The sequence below is a fragment of the Ovis canadensis genome, chromosome 4, assembly GCF_042477335.2.
Source record: "Ovis canadensis isolate MfBH-ARS-UI-01 breed Bighorn chromosome 4, ARS-UI_OviCan_v2, whole genome shotgun sequence".
NCBI classification, from domain to species: Eukaryota; Metazoa; Chordata; class Mammalia; order Artiodactyla; family Bovidae; genus Ovis; species Ovis canadensis.
In genome coordinates this window covers 40,994,429-41,017,067 of record NC_091248.1, presented here as the reverse complement: position 1 = coordinate 41,017,067, position 22,639 = coordinate 40,994,429, and the positions used below count along the sequence as shown (strand labels likewise).

General features: G+C 36.3%; 1 protein-coding gene across 4 annotated transcripts in view; it reads left to right on the top strand.

Annotated features, from left to right (window-relative positions):
- The window catches only part of SNX13 (sorting nexin 13), a 148,460-nt gene that overhangs the window by 49,564 nt on the left and 76,257 nt on the right, over nt 1–22,639 (top strand). For 3 of the 4 annotated variants that reach the window (XM_069587605.1, XM_069587607.1, XM_069587604.1), the window contains exons 2-5: nt 414–526; nt 2,831–2,933; nt 5,596–5,685; nt 6,747–6,868. In XM_069587605.1, coding sequence (XP_069443706.1) covers nt 414–526; nt 2,831–2,933; nt 5,596–5,685; nt 6,747–6,868 — 428 coding nt within the window. The remainder of the gene's footprint in view (nt 1–413; nt 527–2,830; nt 2,934–5,595; nt 5,686–6,746; nt 6,869–22,639) is intronic. The other variant, XM_069587608.1, reaches the window with a different exon arrangement.

The following is a 22,639-nucleotide window of genomic DNA, read 5'->3' as shown; positions in this document are numbered from 1 at the left end:
TGCTATAGTTTTAAAAAAGAGTATTCTACACAAGTAAAATCTGTACCTTTTATACTTGCTGTTGCATATATAAATATGTAAACATTTTTATTATAAGTACTTTATTCTCATTCCAGTATATCATTCAAGAGTTTATATAACTTTTTCTTATTCGTTTATTTTCCCAGTGGATTTTTTAAAACACTGCTGATACACTATGAATTTATTTCTACTTATAGATTTGATATATTGTTGGAGATAAATTTCCAGTAATGCACTGTCAGAAGTAAATATTTTTAAAATTATTGAAACAGTACTGTGAAATGCTTAAAAGGAAAAAAATATAAACTATGAAAAAGTTTTGTTGGTTCTTTTCTAGTTCCTGTGGAAAGTTATTTATTTATTAAAAAGATTTTTTTCCTGCTTTGTTTCAGACCAGTCTATCCATATGGGGATGGGGAAGCCTTGGCATTGTCCTTTCTCTAATAACATTTGGACCCTTTGTAATATTTTATTTGGCATTTTATATCCTCTGCTTTGTGGGTGGGTAAGTATTCTCAATGATACTTTTATAGTTTATGTCATGTTCAGTGGTTCAGAATGGAAACATGACCGTGATACTGCAGTAAGAAAAAAAGCGTGACCATGAGAAATGGCAGTATGCTTTGTGAATGCTGTTATTTTTACCAAAGTTAAAAATAGTAAAATTAAGATACCTAAAGAAATAAAAGTATCAATAGTTATGATTTGTATCAGCAATAGGGGTAGTTATATTAAAAAATAAAATTTATTTTATGGTGATATAAACTTTTTTGTATAATTTGAAAAGTTAAGAATTTTTTATTTTTGGTGTTCTGTAAAATTTTTAAATACTTTTGTTGAAGTTCCGTGAAATTTTTTAGATAAAGCGAGATATAGATAGGCTGTAGAAGAACCACTAAAAACTCTGGATTAAACATTAAGGCACATGAAAGGATCTGAAATTCCAAGTTCGTTTTATGTCGTAAATTGATCTGTTATTCCGTTCCAAATTATCTCACTGAAGCTTGCTGCCACAGTAAGGGGACTTCAATTTATATATTAATAGGCATTCCCAAATCATCTCAGGATCAGTTAATTAAGCATTCCCAGGTTACTCAGTTATAGTCAATGAGTATCATAATTCCTGAGTCAAAAATCTTTCTTATTTTGGCTCTCCTTATGCAGAACGATGGTCCTTTCTTTAATGTAGCTTTATATAGTTTAATGCCTTATGAATTTTAAAAGCAAAAGCAGGCTTTTGTATATATAAAGTAAAATAATTACTATATAAAATAAAGTATATAAGTAAAATAATATAACTGAAAGTCATCTGAGTTTTACTAATTTTTTTCTCATTAAATTTTAAGAGTATGTTTTTGTTCTTTTGCCTACTTAACATGCAAGTCAGAAGAGGATTAATACATTTTCTTATGGAAGCTACCAGGTGTTTTTTTAATTGGGGGTGGTTTTGGCTAGTCAGACTTAAGTTTTTGAGTTCTGCAATTTACCTGTATACAGTGTTGATAATGTATACATTGTGCTTATAGTCAAAGCTAATTACTTATTTTGTAATGTAAAGAAAACCTTTGATGTTTTTTCTTTTTTCCTTTTGGATTGTTATTTTAGGATACTTTAAATACCAGTGTGGATTATTTAATGGCATTCCGTTATGTTTGGTCATGCAGTTTTCTATAGCACCTGCTTTTTCTTAAACCTCAAGGCTGAAGCTATGAATTAGGTTCTAAGATCAGGCTGTTCTTAGCTTTCTTTCTACTGTCACACTGTGGGCAGAGGTGCACATTTTATCAGTCTGGTTTATGATAATGTTTTTAGAAATACATTGTTAACGTAATATAAGCATTTTATTGTGTCTAGGTAAAACTGAAATACAAGACCAACTTGATTCTTAGTAATAATGTTTGATACAACACAGATATGTGAAATTTACTTATAATTCTGTGGCCAGACTTTTAAAAAAGAGACAGACTTGAGGACATAAATTGACTTGAGTGTATCTGTTTCTTCACGCGCCTCCCTGTGCTGAAGAGCAGTAAGGTAGCGGATAGCCACAAAAAGCAGAGGACCTTGAAACTGCTTTTCAGTAGCTGAGGCTGACTATGTTTAATTTTTCACTTTCTCCTCTTGTCACTGTACTCTTCCAATCATTGTAAGATTACTATAAATCATTATAAAGTTAAAATTTAATTTTCGTTTATGGATTTCCTGTCCACTCAGTAGTGCTTCAGTTTGTTTGGTCAGTTTTAAATGTAGGAAATGCTGATAGCATTTAATCAACACTTAAAGTAGGTCTAAACCAGTATTTGTCTTACTTTGACTCCATCATTGTTTTAAAAATAGCTTTTTGGGATATATTTATGTTTCTTTTTAAATTCCAGACTTATTTCAAATGAATTATAAATTGGATCATCTTTTTTCTGTATAGCCTTTGTTTATATTCCTAGTGGCAAGTTCTCTTTCTCTCTCTAATTAGTTAACAGACCTATAGAAATACATCTCATTTGTCTTTATCCTTGGTTATTAGCTTGCCTGCTTAATTAATGAAGGCTTATTATCCTAAAGTTTGAAAATGTTGCCTGAGATTCTTATGAAATAATATTGAATGAAAACTTGGAAAGGCATTATTGTATAAATTCACAAAATGTTTATGGTGTTTTTAAACTTCAAAACTTAACAAAGCCTGTCGATTCCTTGCCTTGCCAAAGTCACAAACTGACTTTTTAGTGCATGATAAGCCGTCTATTAAATCAGAAAAATATATGTTAAATTGTAATGAAATTTTGTTTTGTATCTATAATTAAATTTCTTTCAGGGGTTTTGTTGTTACTCTCCTGTTTGGAAAAACAAACTCAGAGAAGTACCTAGAGCAGTGTGAACATTCATTTCTCCCTCCAACATCAACTGGGATTCCTAAGGTAAGAAGGGTAAAGGAATGTAAAACCTTAAAGTCCTGCTGTGTGTAGTGTTGATAATGTGATCGCTTTTACATGGCTTGGCACATTTTCCTATAGTTCACTAATGCTCACTACAAATTTATGAGAGACTACTGATCAGGCTTAGAAAATGCATGTTGGACGTTAAAAGTGAGCATGCAAATTTGAGGAAAAGATAAAAATTTGGAATCTTCTCCTGCTGTCTTAACATAGAATTTTGATGCATCACACCATCATGTCATTGTCAATTATTGAAATGTTTCCATACTAGATGTAGGCTTCAGATTCGCAATGCCTTCAGTTACTGTTGTGGGATTGTAATGACTTTTCTTGTATGAAGAGAAGAAAATGGTCTGGAGTCGGTGCCAGTAACTGAATTTTATAATTATTAGCATGTCCATTATGTGCTAATATGACTTTCATATTGATAAGTAAATAGTTTTTCTAATACTTAGTGTAACCTTTAAAATAATCTCTGAAACTTACCTCTGCCTCCCTTTAAAACCCCTGTTAATGTGTGTATTCTCTGCATTTGCTTACACCTTTTTGAGGTAATGAACCTTTTCTTTTTTAACTGAAGTATAGTTGGCTAACAGTGTTGTATTAATTTCTGCTGTACAGCAAAGTGACTCAGTTACACACAGACATGCATTCTTTTTTTAAATGTTCTTTTCCATTATGGTTTAACCCACATTTGATACGTTTCCCTGTGCTATACAGTAGGACCTTGTTGCTTGTCCTTTCTAAGGGTAATAGTTTGCATCTTCTACCCCAGAACTCCCAGCCATTCCCTCTCCCTCCCCCCTTCCCTCTTGGCAACCACAAACCTGTTCTCTGTGTCTATCATTCTGGTTCATAGATAGACTCAGTTGTGCCACATATTAGATTCAACATATAAGCGATACCATATGGTATATGTCTTTCTCTTTCTGACTTCCTTCATTTAGTATGATAATCTCTAGTCACATCCGTGTTGCTGCAAATGGCATTATGTCGTTCCTTTTTATGGCAGAGAAGTATTCTGTACTCTACACACACCCCTTTTATTTAGACATTTAGTTTGTTTCCATGTCTTGGCTGTTGTGAATAGTGCTGCTGTGAACATAGAGGTGCATGTATCTTTTTGAATTACAGTTTTTTCCAGGTATATATGCCTAGGGATGGGATTGCCGGATCATATGGTAGCTCTATTTTTAGTTTTCTGAGGAACCTCCATACTGTTTCACATAGTGGCAACATCAACTTACATTCCCACTAACAGTGTGGGAGGGTTGCCCTTTCCCCACACCCTCTCCAGCATTTGTTATTTGTAGACTTTAATGATGGTCATTCTGACTGGTGTAAGGTGGGTGGTACCTCACTGTAGTTTTTCTTTGCATTTCTTTGATAATTAGTGATGTTGAGCATCCTTTCATGTGCCTACTGGCCATTTGTATGTCTTCGTGAAGAAATGTCTATTAAGGTCTTCTGCCCATTTTTCATTTGGATTGTCTGACTTTTTGCCTTTTCTTTTTGAATCATTTCTTAGCCATCCATAGTTTCTATTCATTTGAATGGAACATAGAGAGGATGATGCAAAATATTTTAAGAATTATGATTTTAAACAGCAATAAATCATAATCAAGATTGGTTAAATCTTTATGATCTATTTTTTGGTATATGGTATAAATAAACAGTGATTTTGATTTGCTTTTTCTAAAATGATTTATATTTTATGAAAAAATCTTAGTGGTTGCATGGGATAACTTGAAACTTATGTTTTTAATGTGCATTTGTGCTTAAAAAATTTTTTTTTGTCTGTTTATGACTGTGCTGGCTCTTTGTGCTCTGTAGGCTTTTCTCTAGTTGTGGCACATGGGGCTACTTTCTAGTTGCTGTGTGCGGGCTTCTCATTGTACATGGCTTCTCTTATTGCACAGCCCATGTGCTCTGGAGTGCGTGAGCTTCAGTAGTTGCAGCATTTTCGCTCAGTAGTTGCGGCTCTCCGGCTCTAGAGCACAAGCTCAGCAGTTATGGTGCGTGGGCCTAGCTGCTCCACATCAGGTGGAATCCTCCCAGATCCGGGATCAAATCTGTGTCTCCTGCGTTGGCAGCTGTATTCTTTACTGCTGAGCCACCAGGGAAGCGCTGGTTTGTATTAATTAAAGAGTATCCAACTACTTTTTACCGTATTTCCAGGTCACTGATGTTTCTGAAAACTATGGACAAAAGAAATTAATATTGTTTAGTTGCTGAGAACCATCCCTTAGTAAAAATTAATTAAAAATATGTTAATTTGGCAGCTGGTATACTCCTTTGGGCTGGGAGGGAGAAGGAAATGGGGGTGTGTTTAACAGAGACCATTATTGATTTGCCTCACCTGAAACACTAATTCATGGTCTTAAACCTTCATTGAAATATGACAGCAGTGTACCTGGCATTTTCAGTGTCTCACATTCTGAATGGTGTCTGCTGATTATTGTTACTGAGGATGTCTAGTTTTGTTAATTGGAGACATAGTGTTTGCTTGATACCTGAGTCTCAAGAAATAAGGTTATTTATTAGCTTGAAGATGATGATGTTACAGTGAATATTTAGTTAGAAATAAGCTATAGAGATTTTGAATCAAGAAACTATACAGTAAAACATTATGATTCCCTTTCAGTGCTTAGAAGAAATGAAACGGGAAGCCAGAACTATAAAGATTGATAGAAGATTGACAGGTGCCAATATAATTGATGAACCTCTCCAGCAAGTGAGTTTCAGTATGTGGTATTTGAATTCCATATATTGTATGCTGGGTGCATTTCTCTTGAAATACTAAGAAATAATTTTGCTATTTATGTAATATGCTGGAAATTTATTATAATGCTATTCTCGGATTCTCTATGTAAATTTGGTGCCTTATTTATGAACTTATTTATATGTGTTTGCTTTGTATTAAAGCCTTTTGGTTGAATTTACATTGAGAAAAAAAGTTTTTATTGACATCTGATAGTGTTTCTAATTGTTTTAAGAGTTAAAATGTTGCTCTTCAAAAATTTTTGTTCTTCAGCTGATGACTAAGCTAGTGGTTTGATAAGTCAGAGGATTTCTACTGGTTTTGTTACTTTTTAAAATAGATATTACTGGCTTCATTCAAAAATACTTTAAAAATTAAAATTATTCTCTCCCAAAATATTTTCATTGATGTTCAGTTATATGACTATTGCAAATAATGTGTACCTTAAAATTCTAAATATTATTTTACAGACAAACCCTTATTTAGTTTATCTGATTTGCAGAAAAATTATACATTACATTGTATGATTTGCCATTTATTGGGTAACAATGCTGTTGACACTATCACTGGTATTAGAATTAAGTGAATTATGTCATTTTTGTCATTTGACTGCAATGAATCTGATTATACTCTCAAAGAAAACATTTTTTTCAAGGTTACTAGGATCTCTTGATATTATTTTGCATCTCATTCCATCAAACTAACTAAAACTCTTCCTTGTATTTAAGCACTGGAAATTAATGTTTCTGCAAGCTCCATCTTTAACCTGAATTTGGGTAGGGCTTCACCATAGATAATTCTTTAATTTTAAAAAAAATTAGGCAGTGGATGAATTGGGCTAACAAAATAACTTAAAATTTTTTGAAATGCTTTTTAGCACATTGATGCTCTTGTAATGAAGATAGTTATTTACTACCACAATTTATTAGGTAGAGAATAAATGAAAATTTCACATAATCTTTTTAAGTTTTAGTTTGCCACTGTTACTTTTTAAATCCTTAAAAACTGTATTTTTTCCTGTATTTCTGTTTTAGGTTATCCAGTTTTCCTTGAGGGATTATGTCCAGTATTGGTATTATACACTAAGTGATGATGAATCTTTTCTTCTTGAAATTAGGCAGACTCTTCAGAATGCTCTCATTCAGTTTGCTACTAGGTAAGGTCACTGCATTGTATTTATGCAGAAAAATTTAAATATTGTTTGTATCAGTAGGGAAAATAACTTTTAAATGGAAGGAGAAAATTGGTTATTCCAAGGTAAGTAGAGCAGTAGATTGTTATTGTGGGATAACTCTTAGTTTATGGAACTAGAGCCCTGAAAAGCCTTTCCTCTTTTACAACTGCAGAATGTTTATCTCGACTAATCCCTGTTTTCTAAGTCTGTATGTCAGTGTCTTCCTCAGGACCCAGTTGTCCAGTCATGTGACAGTTCAGAGTCTTTCATCCCACTTATTGATAATACTTTTTCCCCTCTTACCCAGATACTCTTTTTTTTTTTTTTAATTGCAATATCATTCTTTTATTATATTGTTCTGGAAATAAGATTTAGTACAGTTAAACTTAAAGTAAATACTGAACCAAGGTGGCAGGGCCAGACAGTCAGAACATGATTCAGAAATCTGCCAGTGGAAGACGCTCTTGGACATGATTAGGAGGTGTCTCACTGTCATAGAACAGTAGGGCGGGGGAGGGGTTCTGAAACATAAGGCAGGGTCAGGTCCTATACCTTAGATGTTGAGGAGCTTGGTTCAGATTGGTGTAAGGAATGGTTTGTATTCTGATGCCAACCGACCGCTAGAAACCTCAGAAGGTTTTTGTTATTGTTGGCATTTTTAATATTAATGTTTATATAAATAATATATGAAATGTATAAATATGTGCAAACACAGATGCAGTATGTGTGGTGTGCATATATATCTATGTATATTTGTATGTCTGTGTGTATGGTAAAAGTAAATGTAAACAGACAAACAGGATGGATCCCAATCTTCTAGAATCATTTCCTCTGGAGTAACAGAGGAAATATTTGTTTGAACCCCATGCAGTTTACATTTGTCTTCCATTGGAATAACTAGAGTCTCTTTGACAGTTACCTGGCCACAGAATAGTACCGGACTAGTTTCTGGCAACACAAATAAGCTAGCTTGTTCCTCCTTATTGGTCACACCTTAGCATGGTTCCTGCCCATCTCCTACTCAAGCAGGGCTTTAGTAATAAGCAAAGTACTAGGGAAAAAAATCCCAGAGTTACTGCATTTCCACCCTCTTGAATAAGTCTTTGCTTGGCTTAGACTGAGAACCCATGCCCCATAGGTGCTGTTCTGACTAGATTGTATGAAATGAGTGGGAGCAAGAGACAAAATGGCTAGAGCAAAATTGGGAGCCACTGATCCCCACCTGGAGATACAACTTAAGATGCCCACAGACTTGCAGGGAAGAGGCGCAGAGGAATGGAGTGGCAGGGCTCATGTCTTGGGGAAAGCAAGGTGTCCTTGCTTGGCTTCATTTAATCGGCCTTGCCCTGGGCAACCATACGCCACACATGGGCTCTTCATTTCCCAGGGAACTGCATGGGCTTGATGGGCTGCAAGTTCTTGTGCAGTGGGAATGGTGCAACTCCATGATATCTCTTCAGAGAGTCCCTCCAGAGGGCTGATGATTCCCAGAAGCCTGATGCTAAGGGATGTATTCACTATCTTCTCCCCCTCCTCCATCTGGGGAACTGTTTTTTCATTCCAAAGGGGCAGAACTCTATCAGTAGTGTCCTTCAGACTTTCACAGGAGGGTAGCTGATGGTTATTGAGGTCTGCATACCTGCAGTCTTGGTGTTGCTGTTGAAGGGATGGTCAGGCTTCACTGGAGATGGTAGAACATCACAGCATCTCCAGATCTTTACCTGGGCTTCATCCTGCTTGGCAGCAACATCTGCCTTATTGAGGCTAAGTCTGCACTACTGGCAGCCACAGTTGATCAGTGGCATCCTGTGTAGTCCATAGAGTCCCAGTTACTTGCTTCTGCACATGGTGAAGCAGCTGTCAGATTCATAACCATTATCTTGTAGCACCTGCATGTTGTGCTTCAGCTCCTGATGCCCACCGTGCCCGTGTTGGCTTCTCACCAACCAGTGAAGCCATCCTCCGGGTCCATGTACTCTTCCTGTGTGGGATTAGCACCACCTTGTAGCCATCCATGGCGGTGGTTCTGGGGGATAGATTGGGGCGCACTGAGGTTCCAAAGTCACCCCAGATAGTCTGCTTTATTCAAGTGCTGTGAGAAGAGCTCAGGGTAACTGCCCACTTATCTTAGGCACATACCTAATGGAGTCCTCTTAGAAGAACTCAAAGGAGCAGTTGGTGGAGAATATTCAGTTTATTTATTTACTTTCAGAAGAGAAGTACATTTTAATGAGATTTCCTTTAAGAAACTTTTCTGAGATATACTAAAAGTCTCAATTTACAAACACCCCCTTATATACTGCCTAAGTATTTTGGTCTATATCCTTTTATTTAAACTACTTGATTTTTAAGGGGCCATTTCATGTGCAGAAATTATTTACGTTTGAAAGAAAGGATTTTATCTTTGGGTAAGTTTGCTGTCTTTTTTTTTTTTTTTAATAGAAGATTTTTCTACCCAGTACATGCAGTGATTTTCCTACAAGCCTATGGCCTCAAGGCAGGAGGCTGCATTGCTGTGTCACAAGTAGGTTCTCAAATCTGAAGGTGTTATTCTCTAGCCAGCCCCTCTTCTTCCCCACTTAGGTTCTTGAAATGCACTTTTGTACTTCTGAGAGTCTTGGAGAGTAGAGCTTTGCCCTAGGGCTCTTTCTTTGTTTCTGTTTCTGTCTGAATAGATATTTCCAGCTCATGCTGCCCTGTCAAGACTTTTCTTCTATAATTCAGTTGATCTTAAGGTTTAGAGTGGAAGATGAATTCCTCAGCCTCTGGTCACTGAGGCAGGCTGCAGTAGGTTTCATAGTTTGAATTTTAACCTTACTTAGATTGGAGCCCCTTCTCTTTTATGATTAACAGCAAATATTTGGAAAGTAGCCAACCATTATGAGTGTAGATGCACTGTGGAATATAGAAAATATACTGACATACAATCAAAGAAGTCAGAAATTGGATTTTATGTCCTTTAGTCCATATATGTAACATTATTGCATATTAGGTATTGTTTAAGATCATTATTCTGAATCTGTTGGTCACTGCTTTTTATAGTAACACCTTTCTAATGATTTTTCCCCCCTCTCTGCAAAGATGGGAGTAAGAAGAGTTCATTATTCTTTTGTCTGCCTGCTTAAGATTATATTAGAATATAAAAAATTTTAGACCTAGAAAGAATTTTGAACTAGTAATTGGAAGACTTGAGTGAGTTTGTATCCTCTTCTCTCATTTAGCTATGGGACTGTGAGCAAGTGTTCTAAATTTTTTGGATTTTGGTTTTTCTCATGTGTGAAATAAGTGTCATAAATACCTGCCCTGTACTGTATTCCTCACAAGGTTTTGGTCTGGAGCAAATTCATGTGTTCTTTTAATTCATATTTTGTGTCTACTTTGCCTTAGCCAGATGCTGCAGATACAGCAGTGAATGAAGCAAAAATCCCTGGTCGGTAGAATGTAATGGAAATAGTACATGTGAAAATGTTTTAAAAATTATGAAGAAATTTAGAAATTTAAGTTTTTATGTCACCCTTCACCCATAGTTTCACAGATGAGGAAGCTAAATTACAGAAAGATTAAGCAATTAGTCCAAGAGTATCTGTTGAGTTGGGGGCAGAGTAAGAATTAGAGTCGTTCTTAACAGTCACTATCCTGTCCCCAGTCCCTACCAGATACATTGTGATCTAGATTATCATCTTGGCTTCCCCCACCTGTCATATCACTGCAGTGCTTTGCCTGTTCTTTGATCTTCTAACTACCTTTTCTTTAAACTTCCTGTTACAGTTTTTCTTCCCCCCTCTCTAGCATTCTATTATTGTTCAATTGCTCAGTCATATCCAACTCTTTTGCGACCCCATGGACTGCAGCCCACCAGCCCCCTCTGTCCATGGGATTCTCCAGGCAAGGATACTGGAGTGGGTTGCCATTTCCTTCTCTACTAATGTTCTATGCTTTCAAGCTAAATATTGGGTGATATAGGAAGAACCAAGTTTCTTCCATCCTAGACTGATCTGAATTTTGTCTTTGCTTGGTTGTTGGCCTTAAGTTTTGGGGCAAATTAATCAGCCTCTCTTGAGCTTTAGTTTCCTTATTCATAAAAAGCTGATAATGTTACTTTTGAGACTGCTTTCAGGCTAAAAACGATATGATATAAAGTCTGTAGCATATAGTGAAGCTCAGTTAATGTTTGTGCCTTTTCAATGAATGACTTTATTTTTGTCTTTCATTGGCTTTTTCTAGTAAAGCCATACTAAAATATATGTCTTCGCAGGGACTCCTTGACTGTTTCCAATGAGAATATCGAGAAAATTAAGTGCTTATAATCATTACTTGAATATTTCTTGAATTCTTATTCTTGTCTGCTGTGCACTGTGAAGCATATGTTATCTCTTCTCTCCTTCAAATTTCAATCTTGTAGTTTTCAACCAGGGGCCCATGAAGCCTTGAAGATTTAAGCAAAATTTTCTGTGCCTTTTTTTTTCTTCTGAGTGGTTCCATAGATTTTATTTTCAAAAAGGGCCTGTGAACCCCAGAAAGATTTAGAACAACCAGATTCTAGTGTTCATATTTATTTGGCACCTTGAGGAAACAATCACAGAATATCGGCATCAAACAAAATGCTAATTTTGTTATAACAGGAGGGAAAGGATATATGTAGAGTCTGAAGTTCTGGTTTTGAGCTTTAGTTTTGTTATTTATTAAGCTCTATGGCACTGGAAATAGATGGGGAAACAGTGGAAACAGTGTCAGACTTTATTTTTTGGGGGTCCAAAATCACTGCAGATGGTGACTGCAGCCATGAAAATAAAAGATGCTTACTCCTTGGAAGAAAAGTTATGACCAACCTAGATAGCATATTCAAAGGCAGAGACCCTTTGCCAACTAAGGTCCGTCTCGTCAAGGCTATGGTTTTTCCTGTGGTCATGTATGAATGTGAGAGTTGGACTGTGAAGAAGGCTGAGCTCCGAAGAATTGATGCGTTTGAACTGTGGTGTTGGAGAAGACTCTTGAGAGTCCCTTGGACTGCAAGGAGATCCAACTTGTCCATTCTGAAGGAGATGAGCCCTGGGATTTCTTTGGAAGGAATGATGCTAAAGCTGAAACTCCAGTACTTTGGCCACCTCATGCGAAGAGTTGACTCATTGGAAAAGAGTCTGATGCTGGGAGGGGTTGGGGGCAGGAGGAGAAGGGGACGACAGAGGATGAGATGGCTGGATGGCATCACTGACTCGATGGACGTGAGTCTGAGTGAACCCTGGGAGTTGGTGATAGACAAGGGAGGCCTGGCGTGCTGCGATTCATGGGGTCGCAAAGAGTCGGACACGACTGAGCGACTGAACCGAACTGAGCTGATGGCACTGGTGGTGCAGCAGTAAAGAATCCACCTGCCAGTGTGGGAGATGGTGGTTTGATCCCTGGGTTGGGAAGATCCTCTGGAGAAGGAAAGGCAACCCATTCTAGTACTCGTTTGGGAAATTCCAGGGACAGAGGAACCTGGTGAGCTATTATAGTCCACGGGTCACAGGAAGTCGGACATGACTTAGTGACTAAACAACATGACCTTGAATGGATAAGAAACATAAATTCTTGCATCTAGTGATAACCTGTATCTGCTTATCAGGTTGTTGTTAAGATTAAATGGCATCAGATATGAGAGAATACATTGTAATGCTAACACGTCATCCCAACCATAGTACCTGTTTCTAGTAGCAGTTTGGGGAAGGAAACCTTCCCAGGGAACTCTTTAGTTCTATGTGGAACCTGGGCATTAAGCTGGAACTTTAGGGGTTGAATCTGTGATAACCTGTATATTTTTAATTCTCTCTGCAAATAAGATAGCATGACATTGGAGAGAAAGCCCTGGGAGATCTGTATTGTAATTCTACCTGTACCATTAAGTTATAGTATACTTAGAAAATTTCCTAACATATCTGTAAAATACTGCTACTGATACTTGTCACAAATGCTGAGTTGTGAGGGGCAAATGAGATGATATGCATGTAATATTTCATAAAGTGTTTATCAACCGATCAGTGATTTTTTGAGCAAGTTATTTAACTTTCTGTGCCTCAATCTCAGCATCAGTAAAATGAGGTAATTTTCTCATACGGTTGTTGTGATAATTATATGAGAGAAAAGAACATGCAAAACACCATAGGAATCTGGCACATAGTATGTATTCAGTGAATGTTAACTTCTTTCTTGTTGTTTTTATTATTTCTTACATTCCTGGGAATATATGCACACAGATTCTCTTGTCTTCTTAGCTTCATTGTTTTTTGAGGGGGAAGGGCAGAGGAAGCAAAATTGAAACACATGAAATGGAGAGAAAGTGGTTATTTGGGTGGTATTTAAAGGATTTGATCTAGAGATAGAATGGACCAGAGTACCTGATCAAAACCTGATGTGGTTTGAGGCCAAAACTGAACTTTAAGAATGGGTGTATAGAGGTAGAGGTTAGTGGTTAATTGTATATTTTTATAATTCTTACACCATACTGTTCACCCACTTTAAGTTGTTGGCTCTTGGTGTATTCAGAATTGTGCAGCCTTTATCACAGTTAATTTAAGAATGGTTTGATGGCCCCATCAAGAAACATGGTATCCACTAATCAGTCTCTTCCCATATCCCCTACAAGGCTTCTACCTCTAGGTAGTCAACTATATATTTTTTCTATGTCTTTATCGACATTTTACATGGATGAAATAATATATGATCTTTTGTGACTAGCTTTTTTCACTTAGTGTAATGTTTTCAAGGTTCATCCTTGTTGTTCAGTTCAGTTCAATTGCTCAGTCGTGTCCAACTCTTTGTGACCCCGTGGACCACAGCGTGCCAGGCCTCCCTGTCCATCACCAACTCCCGGAGTTTACTCAGACTCTTCTCCACTGAGTCAGTGATGCCATCAACCATCTCATCCTCTGTCGTCCCCTTCTCCTCCTGCCTTCAATCTTCATCCTTGTTGTAGCATATATTATTACTTACTCCTTTTCGTTGCTGAATAATTTTCCATTGTATTGACATACCATGTTTTTTTAATCCATTCATCAGTTGGTAACCATTGGGGTTGTGTCTATTTTTTGGTTTTTATAAAGCATGCTACTATGAGCATTCATGTACATGTTTGTGTAGACTTAATGTTTTCATTTCTCTTAGATGTATACCTTGAAATGAAATTTCTGGGTTGTATGGTAACTCTGTTTAATCTTTTGAGGAACTGCAAACTTTTAAGTGGCTGTCCATTCCTGCCAACAATGTATGAGTGTTCCAATTTCTCTGCCCCTTTGCCTGTACTTGTTATTGTCTGGCTTTTAATTAAAGTCACTCTCCTTGGTCTAAAGTGGTATTTCATTATGGTTTTGATTTACCTTTCCCTGATGGCTAATGATATTAAGCGTCTTTTCTTGTGCTAATTAGTTATTTGTATATCTTGCACAAAGAATGTCATTCAGAGCTTTTCCCTGTGTTAAAACTAGGCCATTGTTGACTGTACTGTATTGCTTCCTGGTTTTTTAAATACAGTTTTATTGTTTGATTGGACAGTTGTGCTCATTTGTTTGCATTTTGTCCATGGCTGCTTTTGTGCTATAGTGGCAGAACTGACTGAGATGATGTGGCCTGCAAAGCCTGGAACATTGCTGTTTGGCTCTTTAGAGAAAGTTTGCATCCATTAAAATATTCAGTTCAGTTCAGTTCAGTTGCTCAGTCATGTCCAACTCTTTGCGACCCCATGAATCGCAACACGCCAGGCCTCCCTGTCCATCACCACCTCCCGGAGTTCACTCAGACTCACGTCCATCGAGTCAGTGATGCCATCCAGCCATCTCATCCTCTGTCGTCCCCTTCTCCTTCTGCCCTCAATCCCTCCCAGCATCAGAGTCTTTTCCAATGAGTCAACTCTTCGCATGAGGTGGCCAAGTACTGGAGTTTCAGCTTTAGTGTCATTCCTTCCAGAGAACACCCAGGACCGATCTCCTTTAGAATGGACTGGTTGGATCTCCTTGCAGTCCAAGGGACTCTCAAGAGTCTTCTCCAACACCACAGTTCAAAAACATCAAATTCTTCGGTGCTCAGCCTCCTTCAGAGTCCAACTCTCATATCCATACATGACCACAGGAAAAACCATAGCCTTGACTAGATGGACCTTAGTCAGCAAAGTAATGTCTCTGCTTTTGAATATGCTATCTAGGTTAGTCATAACTTGTCTTCCAAGGAGTAAGCGTCTTTTTTCTCTTACTGTTTGCTGTTCTCACATATTTATAGATTTTAACACACCTAAAATCATACAGTGTACAACTTCTTTGTATACTTCTTAGTAATTAAGAAGTATTATTCAAGAAATAGTAAAAATATTGGAATAAAACTCATACAAAGAAGTTGCACACTGTATGGTTTTAGGTGTGTTAAAATTTGTAAATATATGAGCATAGCAAACAGTAAGAGAAAAAAATAGTAAAATATTAACAGTGATCTTTGGATTGTGGATGTATGGCTAATTTATGTCTGATATAGAAAAATCTAAAGAAAGAAATGACATTTTACAAAATAGGCATGCATTATTCTTGTAGCCCAAGACAGGAACATTTGGTGCTCAGCACTAAAAAAAAATATATCTAGGATGACTTTTTTCAACTAAATTTTTTTTCCTGTTTTTTATATTATTATGAGCACATAAATAAAAATTCTTTTTTCAGCTATATATGACATGTTTTGTACAGACAACCATTGTATCCTTACTTCCTTGGGAAGTTATCTTGAAGTTAGTGCTTAAATATGGTTGTTTTTGTACATAATGGGGTAGTCAATACTCAATAGATTATTGTTAACTGAGTTTCCATTTATGGCTTCTTGGTAATTTTTTTCCCACAGAATTTAATGTATTTCACTGTTGGGTCTACGAATGTTTCATTTATCAGATAAATTTTACTGAAAACCATGTTTATTAAAATACTTAATAACATGAATTTAATTTTTAGTGCTTAACATTATACTTACGATGCACACTTAGCCCCAGGTTGTTATTATTATTATTTTTTCATGTAGCTTAAGGCTTCCAGCTCTGTGTTTTTTATACTCAACCTCTAAAATAGGTGAGTGTGCTGTATGTGTGTTCTTCTAATTTTTTCTTTATATTTGGAGATTGAAGGTCTTTAGAACTTCTGCATTGTTGACCTCTTTGAAGCACTGGTGCCAAAGATGTAGAACTGGATGGATTTCTTATGTGGAGCTGTAGTTCACTGAGTACCATTTCCATACTATGGCTATATAAAACTGCAGGCCCAGATTTCTCTCCATTTCTATCAATTTGTTTATAACTTTTATGAGTCAGAAGATTTCGTGTAGTTCAAGGTGTAGCAGATAAACTGAATTGAAACTCAGGAATCCTGTTTTTGTTTCAACGAAACTTTTATCTCAGTAACTAATCTGGAATAAGTAATTTACGTTTTTGGTTTGTGGTAATTCTTTCAGATCTCTTTCAGTTCTGAAATACTGAGATTCCCTGATTGGTTATTACTAATCTTGATCTGTTTGCCTTCACTCATATCTCCTCTTCAAAACACTCACATTCTCTATCACACCCCACATTTTGAATACCATTTGGCGAGTTATTTTTTTAGATTTAATTTACTTTGGGATTAAAGTACTTCTCTGGTCTGCTGTTTTACTGGTAGTATATCTTAAAGTAGGATGATGATAAACTATATTTAAACCTTTTATTACATTTCTGCATTGTCAGAAAGGATGCAAGACTCCAAACATTTAAGATATTTACTAGACCAATCTTTTCCCTATAGTTAAGCAGTTTTGTATCCATGAAACTTGACAGTTTTTTGCTTGATTATCCAAACTACTGCTCTTCTCTATAGAATACGAAAACAATAAATTTGTAGTTTTGTAGGTCTGCTACTTTAAGTTCCCACCGTGGTTGATTTTAAGCTGTGAGCATAAAGTCACTGCATGTGGGGTTGGGAGAGAGATGTGCTCATTTGGCTCTCCCCCTGCAGCACATGGGGCTTCCCAGGTGGAGCTAGAGGTAAAGAGCCCACCTGCGAATGCAGGAGGTGCCAGAGACATGGATTCGGTCCCTAGGTCAGGAAAGATCCCCTAGGGAAGCGAATCCCATGTGCAGAAGAGCCTGGCGCGCTACAGTCCATAGGATAGCAGAGTCGGACTTGACTGAAGCGACTTAGCGTGCACGCATGCTGCAGCCCGCAGGGGGAGGAGGTGCAGCTGAGGGAAGGGCGCAGACTAATCAGGAACCATAAACTAGTGAAACTTGTGTCCGCATGGTTGCTAACTGAGCTCCTGTGAAAGAGTGATGCTCCATGTATTTTTGAGGACTGTGGTAGAGAGTACTCATAAGTTTAATATAAATTTAGGAATGTTGTGAAAAAATCAGTTTAATTATTTTATACTCAGTCCTTATAACTAAATTCTTGAAGTAGTTTTTAAAAGGGAAGCAAAGATGCTCTAGGGAAGTGGTTATAGTAACTTGAAATATTTATGAGCAAATTGAGACTGGAAGAAGGGAAAGTCTTTAAATGGATTTAGAAGTAAGTTTAGGATTCTTTGCTTTTAAAATATTGCTCAAATTCGATTTTAGGCTGAAGCTTTTGATGCTAACAAAGTACTCCCTCAAGGACTCTTAAGGATGGAAACATGTAAAAGTTTATGTATTTTAAAGAGTATATATCCTTTATGATAGTGAATTCTGAGGGGGTCAACTGATTCAGTGACTCAAGGAAGGAATTTTTTTCTTTTACAGATAGGTCACTCACTTTTGGCAAAAGATGGCTGTGAGTCAGGTGATCATAAAATCTAGTGGAATAGAACTTCTCAAAATGTCTTCAAAGATGCTTGTCAAAATCTACCCAGTAAAACTAAGAATTTTGTTAGTGATTTTTTAAAAAAAATGTCTGATATTTCTTTAGAAGGTAAAAGACCTCATTTAGGAGATTAATACATATTATTGTATTTTATGCAGTTGGTTATTATATTGCCCTTATTGATTAATATATATATTTTAAAGCCTTTATATGTGATAAGTGTGTATGAGTTTTGATATATATTCACACATATACAAACATGAATACTATACAGTGTATATACTATGCAATATACTGTCATTCTTAATGTTTTAAAATAATATCTTAGTAATCATCCCTGTGAAAAAATAATATAGCATCAGGAATGAAACATTTATCACAGGATTGTTTCTGTGGGAAGATCAGCTGACTGTTTTCATTTTGACATGAAGGACCTTTTCTAGGACAGTGTTCTGCCAAGTGTGTAAAGACTGCCTCTGCTGCCCAGCAGTCACCCACTTCTTTAGTTAGGCAGGTCTACATGATGACTACATGATCAGCTGCGGGTTGGTCATGCTCATTCCCTTTTGCTGGTTCCTATATCCTTACTTTCCCTATTAAATGGTACTCATTCATCAATCAGGTACTCATTCATCAATCATAGTACTCATTCATCAAGATTTTTTAAATTCATCTTTTAAATTCATGACATAGCACTTCTGCACTTGATTCACTCATGACATAGCACTTAATTTCTGCTTATTTCTGTGTGTGTGAGTATTGTAAAAAATTTGTAAACTCTTTTTGGAATGGTACGAGTTCTGTACTACTGTAGTAGAAGTTCTCTTTAGTTAGCCAGTCCATTCACTTTGTACGACATACTGACTCATGCCCGTAGCATTAAAGCTAGGCTGATAGACTACTTTCTTGTACTTCTGCCCATTTCTGTTCCCACTTTCTGAGATTTAAAGTTATCAAAAGTCACTTGTATTAATAGATTCTTGGGCAAAGAAAGTTTCATATAATAGGTCTGTGGTGTGAGCTGAACATGGATGAGCAAGACAATTGACTCTGTTAAAAAAGGAAGTTGTACCCTGGTTATACTTTTTATTATAATCATATAATTTAATTTACTCCTACCTATTTTGAAGAAATGTGAGTATGACGGGGCATTCCTGTGAAAATGAGGTCACTTGCTTTGGAATTTACTCAGAGCAAGTTGCTAAATAGATTGCAGTTGAATTAGGTGTGCAAAAGACAACTACGAAATACTGGTGAAAAGCCTTGGAAGACTCTTACTCTGCGTTCAGATTTGTTTACGAATGTCCTTAGTTGTTATGTCATTTAAAAGAAACTGGAAACCATAACTTCTTCAGTGTGAGAATGATTTATTCAAGACAAAGGCTACATTAATAACACTTAGCAAAATGTTAATCAAAAGGTCTTGTCTTGGTCTTACATCAAGTGATTTATATGATTGAAGTTAAAATGACATACATTCATGCTTCCCTCTTTTGATCAGATATTTTATTTACCCATTATCACTTTTCTATGTACTGTGTTCCTGTGTGCCTGCGTATGTGTGTGTTGTATTTGGGTAATCATAGATTCTTAAAGCTGTAAGTATCCCTAGAGAAAAACCGTGGGATGTGATATGACTTGCTAAATTTCACAACTACTGAAATGGTGTGTCTTTTACTTGAATCAAGGGCATGTATGCCAGTCCAGGTCTCTTTATAGAAGTCTTTAATTGATTTTGATGTGTGTTTTGTATTCCTGAAGATATGCTGTATACTGCTTAGAATAGATGGAACCAGTGAAGCAGTTTTGTAATCTCAGTCTCAGCCCCATATTTGGGACATTCATTGCCTTTTTTAGGCTTTAGCATTAAGTAGCTTTAGGTTTTAGAGAGGGAAAAAGAGCTTCTCAATCAATCTGTGTCCTATTTCAGAACTTTAAGGAGTAAGGAAGAAGCTATTTTAGGTGGTTCATGTGGCCATTCTCCAGACACCTGTTAACAGTGCTCTGACCCTGAAAGAGAAATCAATAAATCAGTATGTATTGAGTGCCTCCAGTGTTTAACATATTATTTAGCCATTGGGAACAACACTGTGAATAAAAAAAACACAGTGGAATAAAACAGATGAAATCCCTGACTTACCTCAGCAATTGAATTATTTAACTGCAGATTCTAAGTGCTGTAGAACTAAGCACTGTAAGCAGAGATCTCTAGACCTGGTGTGAAGGAGTACGGCACAGGGTGGGGGTCAGTGCAGGGTGCTGTGTGTGGAACCAGCATTTTAGATAAACTCGAAAGTATACGTGGGAATTGTCAGGGGAATGTGGAGGAGAGAAAGTAAATTTGTAGGGAGTAGACAGGGTGAGCAAACTTGGCAGAGGAAATAGTCTGTCCAGAGGCACTGAGATAAGAACAGAACCAAAGAGGAAGGAAGAGAGCGAAACAGACAATGAGGAAGTAAGCAGGGACCCAGATATGCATGAACAGGGAGTCATTAAAGTATTTTTAAAGCTCTTGTTTTGTATTATCATATTTGTGTTTTTAAAAAGATCAGTCTGGCTGCTCTATGGAAAATAGAATGAAGGGAGAGACAAGAAAGGACATGGGAGACCAATTAAAAGGCCAGGAATAAGATGCTGGTATTAGAGGTGAAGATAAGGCATGCCTAATATATATTCAGAGAGGTACACTTTATAGTTTGACTGTTGTTTTTGTTCTTTGAGACTTCATTTCTTATTTGCATTCCTAGTTAACCATTATAATTCATGCAATCATTCTATCAGGATATATAAGCTACAGGAACCTACTGTAAATTTTATTTTTTGGGGGTAGGGTTGAATATATTCCTTATTCTCTTGGTCATATAGGAAGTATGCTCTCATTTTTAAATTCAAGAAATGAAAACTTCTAAGTAGTAGTAAAATGAAAGTATAGATAATAGGATTCATTGTATAATAATCTACATGTTTTTACTAGAAGACATGTGGGGAAATATTTTAAACAAAATGAAAAAGAGCCTTGACTGAAGTCATGATTTAAAAATAATAGTATCACAAACTCAAATAGAAAGCTATTTGTAGATCAATAGAAGGAAATGTGGCTATTAAATAAATTGAATGATTTTTAAATTTATGTTTGTATTGTACTTGCTATATATTAGTCATATACCGTAATTTTAGGAAGTACTTCACTGTCAACAAAATGTTTTCAAATTATAAGGTAAATACTACTAGAAATCATTAGTAGATATTTTCCTAATTTATAAGTGGGCAGTAATGTATTACTGCTCTTCTTATCTTCCTTACCTAGAATAATTCCTTTGAATTGAGATTTACATTAAATTTGGATGTATTCAGTGAAAATGAGTCAAGCAGAGGGAAAATAATTACCTTGGACAGGGAATACTATTCTGCTTCCTGTTTTCCTCACCTCAATGTATTTGTATATTGAAAGTAGAAATCCGCATTTAATAATTAAAATAATTTTTTATATTTACATTATTAACATCCGGTCATATTAAATATTACTTTTACATCCTTTTATATCTTCTTCAAATGTTTCGTTTACATCTTATAAGATGTACTGAGATAGGTTTTAGAATGCCTTCTAAAATTAATGAATTTATTTTGTTTGAATTTCAGTAAATTCTATAACAGCACTATACCTGAAACAGAACACATACAGTTTGAAAGATTCTGCTTCTAAATTTGTGAAAATGAACCTTTTATGGATTAAATGAATTTATGGTCTATACCAAGTAAATTTTGTTCTTATACAATTTTCAAGTTTGGATGATTTTGTACAAATATTCATGTAAGAAGTTTTGAAAGATGCTTACACAGATAATGCTTTTCTCTTTAAAATAAGAAACAAAGATTCTAGAGACTTCTAAGTCTAAGTATTTACGTTTTATGTTGAGACTGAATATTGCTGTTTAGTGTATTCTTATATACATGGCTCATATAGTCTAATGATAACTCCTCTGCAAATCTGAGAGCTCAGGTTACCTTTATTTTCATTAAGTTGACTTGTATTTCATGTACTTACAATTTACTTTCCATGTGTATAATAGATTATAATTGCACATTAAAAAGTATATTGATGTCAATAATTTGTTTTTATTTGAAAACAGCCATCTGTGATATTCCTCAGTGCCGTTACCACATTTATAAGATTTTGCTCCAAAAATAGTAATCAAATTAACTTCAGTTCAGTTTAGTCGCTCAGTCGTGTCCAACTCTTTGCGACCCCATGAATTGCAGCACGCCAGGCCTCCCTGTCCATCACCAGCTCCTGGAGTTCACTCAAACTCGTGTCCATCGAGTCGGTGATGCCATCCAGCCATCTCATCCTCTGTCGTCCCCTTCTCCTCCTGCCCCCAATCCCTCCCAGCATCAGAGTCTTTTCCAATGAGTCAACTCTTCACATGAGGTGGCAGCTTTAGCATCATTCCTTCCAAAGAAATCCCAGGGCTGATCTCCTTCAGAATGGATTGGTTGGATCTCCTTGCAGTCCAAAGGACCCTCAAGAATCTTCTCCAACACCATACTTCAAAATCATCAATTCTTCGGTGCTCAGCTTTCTTCACAGTCCAACTCTCACATCCATATATAACCACTGGAAAAACCATAGCCTTGACTAGACGGACCTTAGTCGGCAAAGTAATGTCTCTGCTTTTCAATATGCTATCTAGGTTGCTCGTAACTTTTCTTCCAAGGAGTAAGCGTTTTTTAATTTCATGGCTGCAATTACCATCTGCAGTGATTTTGGAGCCCCCCAAAATAAAGTCTGACACTGTTTCCACTGTTTCCCCATCTATTTCCCATCAAGTGATGGGACCAGATGCCATGATCTTCGTTTTCTGAGTGTTGAGCTTTAAGTCAACTTTTTCACTCTCTTCTTTCACTTTCCTCAAGAGGCTTTTTAGTTCCTCTTCACTTTCTG